Raw genomic sequence first — 14,471 nt, forward strand, 5'->3', positions numbered from 1 at the left:
CTACTTCACACATTAAGTTCCGTTTGTACTCAACCCTAACACAATGTTTTAATTTAGTAAAGAGTTCCTTCAACTTACTATTCCAAAAGTATCTTATTTCTGTAAAGGGGGGAAAAAAATGAATTAAAAGAGATGTTGCGACGGGGGTGGGAGGGACGAAGAGAAAGCTCTCGCGAGAGTTGTGACGTTAACGAATTATTCCGCGGAAAGAAGTCCCTCGTTTCTAATCACTCTTTTTAACTTTAAAAAAGATAAATGCATACTTTTAACACACATAACGTAATAATATACCTTCTTGAAGATTTTCAACGTATCAGAGAGATATCTAGTGTCTCCGAGTTGTTTTTCATTCGGGGAAGGATGCGGAGGATGAGTGGAAGGATATATAGGGTACAAGTAGTGCGTCTTTCCTTTTCCTGTGGGAGCAGCCGAGTAGAGAGGAGCGTGGCTTTCTCCTCTCCCCACCATGGTGAGTGGAGGTCCTCTTGGCCGGATTTACCCCTGGGTTCTGGGCCCTGTGGAGGAGGATGGAAGCTCTCTGGACGTGGGATCTGCAGAGAGGAGGCGATGAGAAGGAGACCTAGCACCTTTTTGGGCCGTAGCTTAAGATGTGGGCGCTGCGGCAGCCATCTTAGAGGCAACGTGGGCAACAGCGCAGGGTGGATGAGACAGGAACCTTTGGGGTCTTCGTTTTCCTTAGTTCTAAGGAAACTAGGCTTCTGTAAGCCGAGCTCTTTGGTGCCAGCGACTTGTCAAGGGGTTCGGGGTCGTCCGATGGCTACTCGGCTCAGCCCTTGGGCCATGTGCCTTCAATCCAGTGGATTTTTATATCCATCTCCAAAGAACAGAGTTGAGGGAGATCTGTATTCATGCTTTCCAGAAAGATTGCTTCTGCCACTCTGAAACAGTTTCTGGAAAAGCAGATCATCGTTACTTTATTTGTAATCTAGACCGCTTAAACTTGGCTCACAAGTATTCAGTGTATGTTTCGACACATACTCATATCTGCTTTATTTGGTAGATGGTTAAGGGTTGGTCTGACCACAGTAAACTTAAGATTTGGAGACAGGTCTGAGGTTGTGTGACAACTTTAAGGGAGAAAGGATAGAAGACATGGTCTGGAATCTGGAAGAGCCCATTGGAGATAGGGCAGACATGAATGCAGGTGATATCCTCAAGTATGTAGAATTGAAGTATCAAATTCTGGGTTTGAGAAGGGGTTCTGGAACATTGGACAAATGAACAAGCTAGCTTTGCTGAAGTTGGTGAGGGTAGTTTACATGCTCTTATTAAGCAGTATTTTTGAACACTGTTGTTAACTATTTTCTTCTATTTATCTAATACACCATTGTTGCCTTCAAACATACCAGAAGAAGGCATCAGATCCCATTACAGATGGTTGTGAGCGACGATGTGGTTGCTGGGATTTGAACTCAGGACCTGGAAGAGCAGTCAGTGCTCTTAACCTCTGAGCCATCTCTCCAACCCCAATTTGTTTTCTTTTTTAAATTGGCAGATTTCAGGTTGTGTGTTTGTTGTAAAACTATTGAAATGATAAATAGACCAGTGGTGCTTTAGTCTATCTGAATTCAGGTCTCCTGCAAAGTCATGCTGACTTTAATCTGCTTCCACAGATTGGCTTGTATATAACCTCAGCTGGTGGCTTAGTCTTGATTTTATGTATTTGTCTATATTCAAAAAAAATGAAGCTCTTGACATTTTAGTGGTGGGAACTTTGCCTCCAGTGATGTCAATATAAGTACTCTTAATTTTCTCAAGTGAACTCACTATTAAAACATGGTTCTATTGGCATGACTTCCTGCACACATGATTAACATCTGCCTCTGGTACCCAGTTCTTCCCCAGGTGGTCCTATATCTTTGCCAGTATTAACAAGGTGGGCTTTAAAATCTAGGTTTCAAAGACAGGAGATGGCACTTCCTCTGTTCTACTTAGTTTTTCTTTCCTTCCAAGGCTTGTGCCCGTCCCCTCATATCAGTGTACTCTGAGAAGGGGGAGTCATCTGGCAAGAATGTCACTTTGCCAGCTGTGTTCAAAGCTCCCATTCGACCAGATATTGTGAACTTCGTTCACACCAACTTGAGGAAAAATAACAGACAGCCCTACGCAGTCAGCGAATTGGCAGGTATGGATATATACTGGTTATATACTTTCAAGTCTCCTTTGCAGTACATGATGAGATCCCATTGGTCCGTGTTTCTGAACTACATGATTTTCCTTGACTATTCTGATACTGCCTTTACCATGCATAAATTTAAGTTTTACGGATTTGCTATGAATTAGTACCTAAACCTTTTGTTCTTATCAATTTTAGGTCATCAGACCAGTGCTGAGTCTTGGGGTACTGGCAGAGCTGTGGCTCGAATTCCAAGAGTTCGAGGTGGTGGGACCCACCGTTCTGGCCAGGGTGCCTTTGGAAATGTATCCTTTATTGGTGTTCTTGGCAATTGAATAACTGGACTTAAGGCTTGTATTAATACTCCTTAATAATTGAATCATGTTTAAAACTACAAGTGTCTCCAATAAATCTGGAGATATGGGGGGTACTTGCAGTGATGTCGTAATTTGCGTCTTACTCTGATCACAGTGACGGTTGCCTGCTGTCAGTAAGCTGGTTCAGAAGGTTGACGAATGTTGTTGCTGAGCAAGTGATAAATCACCTTGTTAATTTTCTAAATTTGAAAAATAATTCTTGACAAACAAAACAGATGTGTCGTGGGGGCCGCATGTTTGCACCTACCAAAACCTGGCGTCGTTGGCACCGCAGAGTGAACACAACCCAGAAACGATATGCCATCTGTTCTGCCCTGGCTGCCTCAGCCTTACCAGCTTTGGTGATGTCTAAAGGTCTGACATTTAGCTTTAACTTCGCCTAAGTAAATTAAGTGAATTCTAATTCTCTGCCTGCTAAAGCCACCTCTGCTTGCATCAGTATAGCTCCTATCAAAGTCTTACCATGTTTTCAACTGTCAAAATGATGAGATTCCACTTCATGGTCCGTGTTTCTGAAACACATGATATTAGTGGAATTCTGATTTGGCATGGATTGCATGGTGTTTTATTTTGGGGCGTGGTGTGACAGTTGAGATTTCTGCCACTAAGAGACACAGACAGGAACTTACCTTGAGTTCTGGGACAGTGTCTCTGGGGGGAAAAGGTGAGACGTTGCTGTTAAATGTATATTGGTTTTATTAGGTCATCGTGTTGAGGAAGTTCCTGAACTGCCTTTGGTGGTTGAAGATAAAGTTGAGAGTTACAAGAAGACCAAAGAGGCTGTTCAGCTGCTTAAGAAACTTAAGGCTTGGAATGACATCAAAAAGGTAAGTTCAGCATAAACACTTATAGTCTGATCATCCATTAGATTTGGATTTAAAAGCATAAGTTGAGGTTTAATGAGTGAGTGGTTGGACTTCAGTTTTTATTGGTTAAGAAGAAGTTCTTTGTAGGTAACCTATGTAGTGCAGTTGTGATTTGTGGTATTTAGAAGATGCATGTGGGTACATGTTTATTCATTTGTGTGTGTCTTAAAAGATACTTTGGAGAGGAATCTTACTTTAGCTATCAGTGGGTTTTTTTGTTTGTTTTTGTTTTTTTTCCTTAGAGAAAGGGCTTTATCTGCTTGCAGTGATGTTGTAATTTGCGTCTTACTCTGTTTTCAGTGACAGTTGCCTGCTGTCAGTAAGCTGAATCAGAAGGTTGACGAAAATTATTGCTGAGCAACTTAAAACTTTAGTTAACTGAGATCTGAGACATGAAATATTAACAAAGTTACGATTTTCAGGGATCAAACAATATCGGGCTTGGCTGAAGTTCCTTTGCCTTTGCTGAGATGGTTTTTGTTTTGTTAAAATTGAAGATCTGTAAAGTTTTTACCTTGATTAATACTAACTAAAGCTCCATCACTATAGGTCTATGCCTCTCAGAGAATGAGGGCTGGCAAGGGCAAAATGAGAAACCGACGGCGGATCCAGCGCAGGGGACCCTGCATCATCTATAATGAAGATAATGGTATCATCAAGGCCTTCAGAAACATCCCTGGTAAATTATTGTTTTAACTGCCTATTCCATGCAAGCTCGCTCAACTGTGGTTATGATGAGATTCCACTTCATGGTCCGTGTTTCTGACTTAACATGATTTTTTGGAAGTTCTGATTCCTACATGAGTGAGTCAATGTGCCATAGAAATTGTGTTTCTCCTGTTGGGTGAGTACAGGCTTCCTGATTCTTCTTTCCCTTTAAAGGCATTACTCTGCTTAATGTAAGCAAGCTGAACATTCTGAAACTTGCTCCTGGTGGGCATGTGGGGCGTTTCTGCATTTGGACTGAAAGTGCTTTCCGGAAGTTGGATGAGCTGTATGGCACTTGGCGTAAGGCTGCTTCCCTCAAGAGTAACTATAAGTAAGTTTTCCCATGTTTGTTGCACTAAATGACTAAAGTGTCTGTTTACGTTTTCTATTGGAGTAATGTGTCTCACCTATACTTATTAAATGAAAAGTTTATTATCTAAACAGTTGAAGCACTTAAAATTTTTAACACTTTATGTTCCGTTAGAAAATGTGAGTTTGGACTTCTCTTGTGGGTTTTTTCCCCTAGCCTTCCCATGCACAAGATGATGAACACAGACCTTAGCAGAATCTTGAAAAGCCCAGAGATCCAAAGAGCCCTCCGAGCACCACGGTAAAGTTTTGGAATTTAAAGTAAACCCTGCTACAGCCTCCTTGGACCTTTAAAGGGTGCATACTGATTAATGAGTGCTACTTTTTGATAACAGCAAGAAGATTCAGCGTAGAGTCTTGAAGAAGAATCCACTGAAGAACCTGAGAATCATGTTGAAGTTGAACCCCTATGCAAAGACTATGCGTAGGAACACCATTCTTCGCCAGGCCAGAAATGTAAGTCATAATTTATACTGTGTCAATTTTTTTTTAAAAGATATGATTATCCCCTGCTTCTACCTCCCCAAGAAACAAGGTTAAAGGTATGAACCACCATCTTCCCATTGAAAATATGGTTAATTTCCTACTTTTTTTTTTTTTTTTTTTTGTAGCACAAACTTCGGGTGAAAAAACTGGAAGCGGCAGCTGCTGCACAGGCAGCCAAATCTGAGAAGGTGATCCCAGAAAAGGGGACTGCAGACAAGAAACCTGCAGTAGGAAAGAAAGGAAAGAAGCCTGTGGATGTCAAGAAGCTGAAGAAGCCTGTGGGGAAAAAGGTGGTTGCCAAAAAACCAGCAGAGAAGAAACCTACCACAGAGGAAAAAAAGCCTGCAGCATAAACTATTAAATTTTTGTTAAATTCCCGAAAGCAAATACAGCCTATTTGAATAAATCAAAGATGCAGTGACAAATCGTTTGTGACTCTTGATTTTGAATGTTTCCAAGTTTGAAAATTTGAGTGACATAATGTGGGGTTTTTATGGTCAAGCTTAGGTCATCAGCACTACAAAACAAAAGCTTTATTTTTAACAAATTTCATTCTCTAAACTGATTTGTTCCACATAATAGTTTACTATAAAATAATTTTGGATGGTATACTAACTTCCAATGAGATCCATTCTATTTGGTACTGATGTTTAAGCACTGCTGACCAGGATGACATCAGGAAGAGCTATGGCCAAGCCCTATGAGTGTTGTGTTTATAGTAGCCGCTAGAGGGCATGGTGGTAAAAGGAAATTGTCACCGTTATGGATGTGTTGGGGTCGTGTTGAGTAGGAATCGGAGTGCAACTGTCTGATCATCCAAGAATCGCCTTCATTTCCTGTTGGCTTGATTGTATTTTGTCAAATAACTAGCAGACAAGATGAACTCGGGTAAAAAGACATGCCCTAAAACACGGGAATTCCTTAAGCTTAATAGCATTCCTGTTCTTACTATGCTTAAATATTTGGTGGTATTTTGGTTGCTGCCTGCAAAAGTGTAGCCTTTGCAGAGTATAAATTCACTTGGGAAAGCACGTTAAAAGTGCCGAGATAAATGCCGGTTTGCTGAATCCCGGGCTGTAAGGAAATATGTGGCCGGTCAACTATTGCGGTGATCGGAAGTGACGTCATCACCGCGCGCCCAGTTGAAGGTGCCGCTCTTAGGAAGTGGAAGAGGATGTTGAGTCGGCTGCAGGAGCTCCGCAAGGAGGAAGAGACACTACTGCGCCTAAAGGCGGCCTTGCATGATCAACTGAACCGCCTCAAGGTGAGCGTTGTAGCCCTTTAACTCTAGCCCCTCGTGACCGTCCGTCGAGCGCGGCATTAGAGCTCCGGTCCACTAGTGTTCAGATTTAGCTCCTGAGCCCACATCCACCCCAACCCGGCCCGCCGGTTCACGCCTTTGCTGCCGGTTACTATTGTTTATATACACTAGAAAGGGCTTTAGTGTTGTCAAGCTAGTATTGAACCTTAGATCCGCCTGCGGTGCAAATGAAGTCCGGGAAAAACTTGTCCTCTAGAGTTCCCCAGTAACAGATAATGACTCGGATGCAGACATGGGTACGCCTTGATTACTTCCTAGACTAGGGGTAATTTCGCCCCATGGAAATGATCATGGTAATCCCTGCTCAGTCCTCATGGGAAAGATCTTTTAAATGTAAGTGAGTGAGGATAACAGAAATGCTTTATAAACTGAATGTGTACACTTGTGTATAAAAAACGATATGTAGCTTTTCTCAGGGCATTTATAAATGGCCCACACTTATTGCAACAGTACCTCTTACAAGCACCTAATAATTGTGTGTTAAAGATGACCTCCCAAACGCAGGTACCCTGGTGCTCCAGGAAACACGTGCATTTTTATCCTCTGCCTTCACTTTCTCATTGATGAATAGACAAACTCAAGCTTAGAACATCCATCTATGTCTGTGGAACCAGCTGTCTCCTGGGGTGAAGGTGAGGGATGGGGAGAAGTGGTCTCTGTGTAACCCAGGCATGCCTTGAACCTAGTGTGTAGCTCAGGTTGGCTTTAAACTTATGATCACCTTGCCACCTACATTTCTAACCCAGGGTAGTGGCACAGGCCTTTAACCTCAGCACTTTGGAGGCAGTGGCAGGTGGATATCTGTAAATCAAGGCCAACTTGGTCTGCTTATCAAATTGTAGTACAGCCAACATTACAAAGTAAGACCCTGACTTGGAGAAAGAAAAAGGTAGGAAGAGGTGACACTCCCCCTGCCCTTTCTAGAGCAGTTCAGGGATTATAAGCAGTTCTTTCTCACGATGTCAGCCTGTGCGGCATCTAGTAGAATTCACTGTGGTAACCCAGCAGAATACTCAGTGAAATGTCTTTGACTTTTCTTTCCTAGGTTGAGGAATTGGCCCTCCAGTCAATGATAAGTTCTCGAGGAAGGACTGAGACACTGTCTTCTCAGCCTGCACCTAAACAGCTATGTGATGTAAGTTTAGTCAAGTACAGGTTTCCAGACATTGTACCCTTGCTCCTTGGGCAGGCAAATGCTGTATAGCACAGTATTACCAAGTCCAAAGTACTCTGGGAAGTGAGATTTAGATGTTTGGGGGCAAGAGCAAATTTATTGTACATTAAACCTGGGGTCTCATACAAGGTAAGCAAGTAACCCTACCAGTGAGCTGCATCTCCAGCCCCTCATAGTTTGTAGTTCAGTAATTAGCTAATCTACAGTAACCTTCCAGGCAATAGCTTGTCTTTTATATTTTGTCAAATTTGGGCAGCCTCTACTCTTCTAGTGTACACTATATGCCCAGCCTGCCCACATCTCAGATTACTCCATCCTTTCCAGTTGCTCAAACGAAACCCAAGAAACCAGCAAGGGTTGCTGTGGTAGAGGTGGTAAGGCTTGCTTTGAAGTACCAGGCTAGTCTTCTTCTGATAGTCTTCCCCCAATATACTATATTTTGAAAATTCTTTATAAGCTATGTAGTCTACACAATTACTTTGTTGATAGTTTCTAAAAGAACGTGGTAGGTAGGTCAGCTAACATGTTAGTAAACATGAAGCATTATTTGTACCCATTTTCAGTAATGGGAGAAAAAAGAAGGAGGAAAGTGTACTTTGATTCATAAAAATATGAACCTAAAATTGAACTTTTTTTTTTTTACCTTTACAGATATGTTTATAGGTGAGTGTGAATGTATACTAGTGTCCTGGAAGTATCAGATACCCTAGAGTTGGGGCTTGTGAGCTATCCAGTGTGAATGTTAGGACTTAAACTTGGATCTTTGTGGAAAAGAAACAAGTACTCTTGTTTTTCTAGACAGGGTTTCTCTGTGTAGTCCTGGCTGTCCTGAGTCACAGAGATTCACCTGCTTCTACCTCCTGAGTGCTGGGATTAGAGGTGTACACCACCATTACCTCGAATCCAACAAGTACCTTAACTGCTAATCATTTCTCTAACCCCATAAATGAGATTTGGTTTTAAAGAATTTGCTGTTCTGAGGCTCAGTTTCTTCACAGTAATCCTAATGCTGTTATTTTTCACAGATGTCACCGCATGTAGACAATGAAGCGTCAATCAATCAAACCACACTGAAGCTGAGCACAAGGAGCCCAATGGAAGAAGAGGAGGAGGAAGAAGAGGAGGAGGAAGAATCTGATTCCTAAAGGGGGGACAAGGGCTAGGGTTAGTTATACAGACCAAGTCTTGGGCACTTCATCTCTTCAAAGTTGTCATGCAAGGCCTATGAAAGATACACTCATGAATGGAAGAGGCTCAGTTGACAAAGTAACTGCATGCAAATGTGAAGACTTAAGTTTGGAGCCCCAGAACTTAAGTCTGTCACATGCCCAGAACCCCAGCACTGGGGATAGGAAGACCAGCAGATCCCTGGAGCACACTGGCCAGCCCATCTAGCCACTAGAGATCCTGTCTGAAAAGAAGAACAGTGATGATGCAAGCACACCGCTCAATCTCCGCACATGTTGGAAAGGTTTACTTAGAAAGCTGCAAAAGAAAAAAGTTTGATTGTTATGTAAAAGATCATGATAAGATAAAGAGTTTTAGCTAACTTTGTCATTTACTCACCTATAACCACAGGCTTTGGGACGCTCTCGTGAGAAGGACTGCCAACTGCTGTGAAGCCAACCTGGACTAAAGCCAAAACAAAACACATGCAAAGTCCTACCATCAGTCACTGGAGTATTAGGCTAAGTGAGATCAACTAGTCTCTATTCCATCTTTTTTTTTTTTCTTTTCTGTAAAAGGCAAACACTATACAAATTGACCTAGATTCAGTCACATGAGATGTGTGACGGGGAGGCAGAGGCAGGATGTCAAGCCAGTGTGATGGTCCACACAGCAAACTCGACAGCCTGACTACATAGAACCTGTCTCAAAAAGAAGAAAACTGCCAGCAACCTCTAGCCATTAGCACACCTCAACACACACCAAATATATCATATACTCCCTGTCCTGACAGCTCCCTTACACAACACCATATATACACTGGTCTTGTGTAAGATGTTCTCCCAAAGAAGAAACCAAGGGATATCAATGAGTTGGCCTTTTTATTTTGCGTGTGCTTGTATGTGTGGACGCCTGTACCACTATGTGCATATGGAGATCAGAGGACAGCTTACAGAAGTTGGTTCTTCTGCCATGTGAGTTCCAAGGATTGTACTTAGGTTGTCAAGCTTGGCAGCAATTCCAGAGAACCATGTCACCTGCACATGACTGCCGCTGGTGTATGAGCATGTGTAAGCACATGTGTATATTAAGGCTTAATCTCTCAAAGCTGGGGTCACAGATGTTTCTGCGGTACCCGCTTTCTAGTGTGCCATGCTCCTCGCAGTAGCACAGCAGTACTCTCAGGAGTAAGAATATTCCTAGGCTCTGCGTCTTGTTTTTCTGGCTTCACAAGCTACCTTCACAAGCATGACAACCATCACTGCTAGTACCTCTCTCTGGAAGGTGTAGTTAACTCTAATAGTGAAACCATTTCCCAGCAGAGTACCAGACCACGGTGAGGGCTCTCACACCAGGACCTTTTGAGAGTGTGGCCACTGAAACTGCAGGCAGGCCCTGCTACACGAAATAAGAAATGTTCTGTGAGAAATCGCTTATGATTTTGCTCAGGCAGGTTCTCAACACCGCTGTGCTAGCTAGGTTTATTTAGCTTGATGGTCCTCAACCAAGGAACTGCCTCTTTAAGACTGGGCTTTAGGAAAACCTTTAGGGCGTTTTCTTATTGAGGTGGGAGGGCAGACCTGGATGCTATACTTAAACCAGTAAACAGCATTGCTCCATTGCCTTTTGCATTAGATTAGCTTCTGGGTTCCCACCGAGTTTGAATGCCTGTCTTGGTTTCCTTCAGTAGACTGAGTCAGATGCAAGCCAATCCCTTTCCTCCCAAAGTTGCTTTGGCCAGGGTGTTTTGTCACAGCGATAGAAACCCTACAGTTTTTCCCTTGTGTAAAGAGACTACTCACAGGTCCTAAGAAGGTGGTAGGGATCACTATTGAATTGTGGGTAAGAAGAGTTGGTACAAAGGCCACCCTCAAACTCAGATCCATCCAATCCTGCCTCCCAAGGACTGGGAATAAAATCTAGTATGCTCTTGCTCATATTTTTGGCTAGTTTTTTCTGTCAACACAAGGTAGAGTAATTTCAGAAGAACCTCAATTGGGAAACTGCCCCCATCAGATTAGCCGACAGGGAAGCCTGTGATGCATTTTCTTAAATGAAGATTGACGTGGGAGGGCCCAGCTTACTGTGGGCAGTGTCACCCCTGAGTGGTGTGAGAAAGGTTCTGCAAGCATGCCAAGCAAGCCTGTAAGCAGGGTTCCTCCATGACCTCCTGCTTCAGTTTCTGCCTCTAGGTTCCTGTGGTTCCCTGGATGGTGGACAAGCCATAAGCTGAAATAAGCCACTTCCTCTCTGCTTCTGGTCAGAGTGTTCATATCAGAACAGAAACCCTCATAAGACAGTAGAGTACTTATGTCTTCCAGCTGTGTTCCTGTCTCTACTTTCCCCTACCTCAATTTTTGGCTTTTCATTGCTGTGAAGAGATACCATGACCATCACAACTCAAAACATTTACTTGGGGCTGGCTTACAGTGTTAGTCCATTATCATGGTGGGAAGCATGGCATCATGCAGGAAGACACAGTGCTGAAGGAGCCAAGAGTTCTACCTCTTGATCCAAAGGCTGTGTTGACACTGGGCATAGCTGGGACATTTAAGAGCCGTAAAAGCTCACCCCGACAATGGCACACTTCCTCCAACAAGTGCCACTCCCCTATGGGCCAAGCATTGAGCCTATAGGAACCATGCCTTGTTAAACCACCACTATCATTTTATTTCCTGTAGTCTAGAAAAATTGACAGGTGTGTCACAAAAGCAGAAATCTCTTTTGTCCTTTTTATTTTTACTTGATAGTATTTTTATTAGAATAGGAGATTAGATTTGATAAACATCTTGATTAAAGTGGTTAAAAGGGTTTTTCATACAATTTGTAGGCACTATACACGTTGTTTACAATAGCATTGGTACTTAGACTGGAAGAAAGATAGAACTCTTCATACAATGATGCCTTAATCCATTTGTGACATTCAAAATAACCACCAATTTAGAAACACTAATTCAAATTCAAGAGACATACACCACTAAGTATCCCACACAGTATATTTAAAAATAAATATAGAAATACAACCGGAAGTCTAAAAATCACCACAGTAGACAGACTGAAGCTCCAGCTAGCATGGCAGTGATGGGCTCTGGTTAGATTTTGGGGGGGGGGGGGGCAATGGGGGGATGGGAAGGATGGGAATTGCTGAGTTCTATACCAAAAGCAAAAAAAAAAAAAAAAAAAAACAACAACAAAAATACCATGATGTACACATTCTGATGCTCATTTCAGTAGCAGCAAAGCATGCTTTCCATGCATGCACTGCCTGTGAAGGGTCTCCTGAGGCTCCCTCTCCTCAGACTGAGAGGTCACCAGCAAGAGTGAAGTACCAAGGGTCCAAGAATCCTGACAATACAGGCAGCCAAGCTAGTGAGTCACGATGAACAGCAGTGCAAACATCAGTAAGAACGACCATCTAGGTCACCAGGGTTTCACTGTAGCTCAGCCTGGCATGTGTTTGATGAACAGACAAATAGCCCCAAGCACAAAGCCAATCCACTTAGGGGAGTAACCATAGTGATAAAGACTGATTAAAAATGACACAAGTATGGTTTGGCACATGCTGTATTCTTCATCCTTTGTCACAGATGAGATGTACATCTGAACATAGACAAGCATGGGAGAGGCCTGAAAGCAACATGGCATGCCACTGGGCAGAGGATTCCTCTTTGCTGCTTCCCAAAGGCTCAGATGCTGGCAGCGTGGGTTGGTGTGCTGGGCTGGTTAAGCCCAATGGTGGAGCAGAGCCAGCCTGCGAAATCTACTTCCTCGGCATCAGATCGTTTGATGAAAGCATGTACCTGTGCAGGAAGCAAGGAAAGGAATGCTGTTGAAAATGAAGAAAAAGCAAGGTGGCCTGGGCACCACTCAGAAGATGCCTCTAATGCTCACCCTTGAGCAGCAAGTAGGCCAGCTGCAGCCCAAAGATCCCGTCTGCCACACATACAAGCTTCGAGGCCCTGGGGCAACTTGTTAGAAGGTACACCACACTCAAGGCTGCACAGGGCATGGAGTTGTCTGAATCTCACAGTATCACATGCCTGTGTCCCTGCCATCAAACTAGAACCAGCTGGAGAGTAACTCAGGATACTGGAAATATGAGGCGAACCAGTCGGAACTAGCTGGGGGTGGGGTAGGGGGTGCTGTCTTCAGGAAAGGTATGGGCTGGCCCCTCCCTGACTGCACTCCAGGTTCCCCTGTAACTAACTCTAAGGAGGACAGAGAAAATTGATGCCTGGCACTGTGAAGCCCCAAACCTGACTTAAGTCTAAGGAGTAGGGAAAGGCAGAAAAAACAGTTCAGATGAACAGGCTCTGGAAGACCCACCATGAGCTGCTTCAGATCTGCTCTCTCTGCAGGGTTCTTTATTAAGCTGGAAAAAAAAAAAAAGATAATGTTAGGAGTGCTGCTTCCCAGTCACACTCCTTATGTTTGTATGCCTGCCCCTCATGAAGGTGGAAGAACAGTGCCTGAACCTTGCTCATTCTCCATTATAGGCACACCATCATTATGCCTAAACATGCAAGTGTTGCTGAGTTAAATCAAGGTCAGAAAGCAACAGGATGATCCCTGAAATTCAGGGGAGAATAGCACCCAGGATCAGATACTCACAATCCCAGCATTACAAGGGGTATGGCAGCAGCCAGGGTTAATCGAGAGGGGATAGGGTAAGGCTAGGGGTATTAGAACATGACACAAACTTACCATTTATTCACAAAATCCTGAAATTCCAGACTGAATACTCCACTGGGCAGTTTTGGAGGAGGCTGTAAACATGTCAGCATGTGAGACAATCTTGATTCCTGCTCCATCACCCCCGTCCCCCGTCATACCCATACCTCTGGCCACTGCTGCCCTCATCAGTTCCAGGAAAATGACCTTGGGAACTGTAGCTCCTCCTGGCTCACCTTGTTGGGACCACTTAAGTATTCTACCACTCTGATGACAGAACAAACCATGTTCCCCTCAGTCTATTCACTCTCCTCCAGAAGAGGGTTACGTTTTAGCTCTGGACCCGAGTGAAGATACTCAGATGTAGAGTAAGAGTGGTGTGAGAGTGCTGGCTGGCCTAGAGGTGCCACTAGCAGTTACCTCCAGGGATGCACAAACCAGAAAGTACCACTCAGGCCTGACAGAACTCCCATACACCACAAAAACCTCCTTTCTGAACCCTGGAGAGTCAAAGGCAACTAAAACATTAACTGACAGAGGCTGCGTGCAGATGAACACTGCCCACATACAGCACACGGATCCTGAGAGTAGCTCTAGAAGATCTGTCAGTTTACATGACCTGTGCGTCAGTAGCTTTCTTGGGAGGAGCAGTACTTGAGATATACCTAAAATGTTGCTGCTCTAATGAAATACCAGCCCAAGCATTCCAGAGGCAGAGGTAGATGAATATGAGTTCTAAGCCAGCCTGGTCTATAGTGAGTTCCAACCAGGCCTTATAGGGAGACCCTGTCTCAAATAGAAAAGGGAAAGACCAGTTGGGTAGTGCCTGTTTATATTCCCAGCACCTGGGGGCTGAGGCATTTGAGACTAATCCAGGCCATATAATGAGACCCTATGTAAACAAGTGGAACAGCACTGGCTCTGCAGGAATGGCTCAGTTCCGTGGTAGAGCTTCCACAGCATGCATGAGGCATAGGTTTGATTTCCAGCACTGCAGAAACAACCAAACACAAGCCCCTTACTAAAAAGCCCAGCAAGCCCTCCCTCTCACCCTGAACACTTAGTTAATTTGAGGTCAGCTGCAACACAGACTGTAAAACAGTGGCCCAATCTTGTAGGACAAGCCCCACACTGCAGACTGTCCCAGCTGCTGAGAAGGGTGTGTGGAATATTCAAGAGAAAACAGCTGGCTTCC

The 14,471-nt window shown here is 43.7% G+C and overlaps 3 protein-coding genes across 5 annotated transcripts in view; 2 read left to right on the top strand and 1 right to left on the bottom strand.

Annotated features, from left to right (window-relative positions):
* Nucleotides 1-417: 417 nt before the first annotated feature.
* Nucleotides 418-5,368, top strand: RPL4 (ribosomal protein L4). The gene is made up of 10 exons (XM_080930209.1): nucleotides 418-469; nucleotides 1,975-2,146; nucleotides 2,336-2,442; nucleotides 2,730-2,868; nucleotides 3,217-3,341; nucleotides 3,930-4,059; nucleotides 4,263-4,419; nucleotides 4,615-4,698; nucleotides 4,793-4,913; nucleotides 5,069-5,368. Exons 1-10 carry the CDS (start codon nucleotides 467-469, stop codon nucleotides 5,294-5,296), a joined length of 1,266 nt encoding a protein of 421 aa, XP_080786335.1. The 5' UTR covers nucleotides 418-466; the 3' UTR covers nucleotides 5,297-5,368.
* Nucleotides 5,369-6,090: 722 nt separating this feature from the next.
* On the top strand, nucleotides 6,091-10,485 carry SNAPC5 (small nuclear RNA activating complex polypeptide 5; the record flags this gene model as incomplete). 2 transcript variants are annotated; one of them, XM_080930762.1, is made up of 3 exons in its annotated part: nucleotides 6,091-6,207; nucleotides 7,310-7,399; nucleotides 8,464-10,485. In XM_080930762.1, 3 exons carry the CDS (start codon nucleotides 6,118-6,120, stop codon nucleotides 8,581-8,583), a joined length of 300 nt encoding a protein of 99 aa, XP_080786888.1. In that variant the 3' UTR covers nucleotides 8,584-10,485. The 2 variants fall into 2 exon arrangements, with proteins under 2 accessions (XP_080786888.1, XP_080786889.1); XM_080930763.1 differs by lacking the exon at nucleotides 7,310-7,399 and having other exon boundaries at nucleotides 6,118-6,207.
* An 867-nt stretch (nucleotides 10,486-11,352) lies between these two features.
* The window catches only part of MAP2K1 (mitogen-activated protein kinase kinase 1), a 62,877-nt gene continuing 59,758 nt past the window's right edge, over nucleotides 11,353-14,471 (bottom strand). For both annotated transcript variants that reach the window (XM_080929950.1, XM_080929951.1), the window contains exons 9-11: nucleotides 13,310-13,371; nucleotides 12,932-12,977; nucleotides 11,353-12,405 (exon numbers count right to left, since the gene is read on the bottom strand). In XM_080929950.1, the coding sequence (XP_080786076.1) occupies nucleotides 12,292-12,405; nucleotides 12,932-12,977; nucleotides 13,310-13,371 (222 nt within the window). In that variant the 3' untranslated portion in view covers nucleotides 11,353-12,291. The remainder of the gene's footprint in view (nucleotides 12,406-12,931; nucleotides 12,978-13,309; nucleotides 13,372-14,471) is intronic.

Source organism: Micromys minutus, assembly GCF_963924665.1.
Source record: "Micromys minutus genome assembly, chromosome: 16".
In the NCBI taxonomy this organism is placed as follows: Eukaryota; Metazoa; Chordata; class Mammalia; order Rodentia; family Muridae; genus Micromys; species Micromys minutus.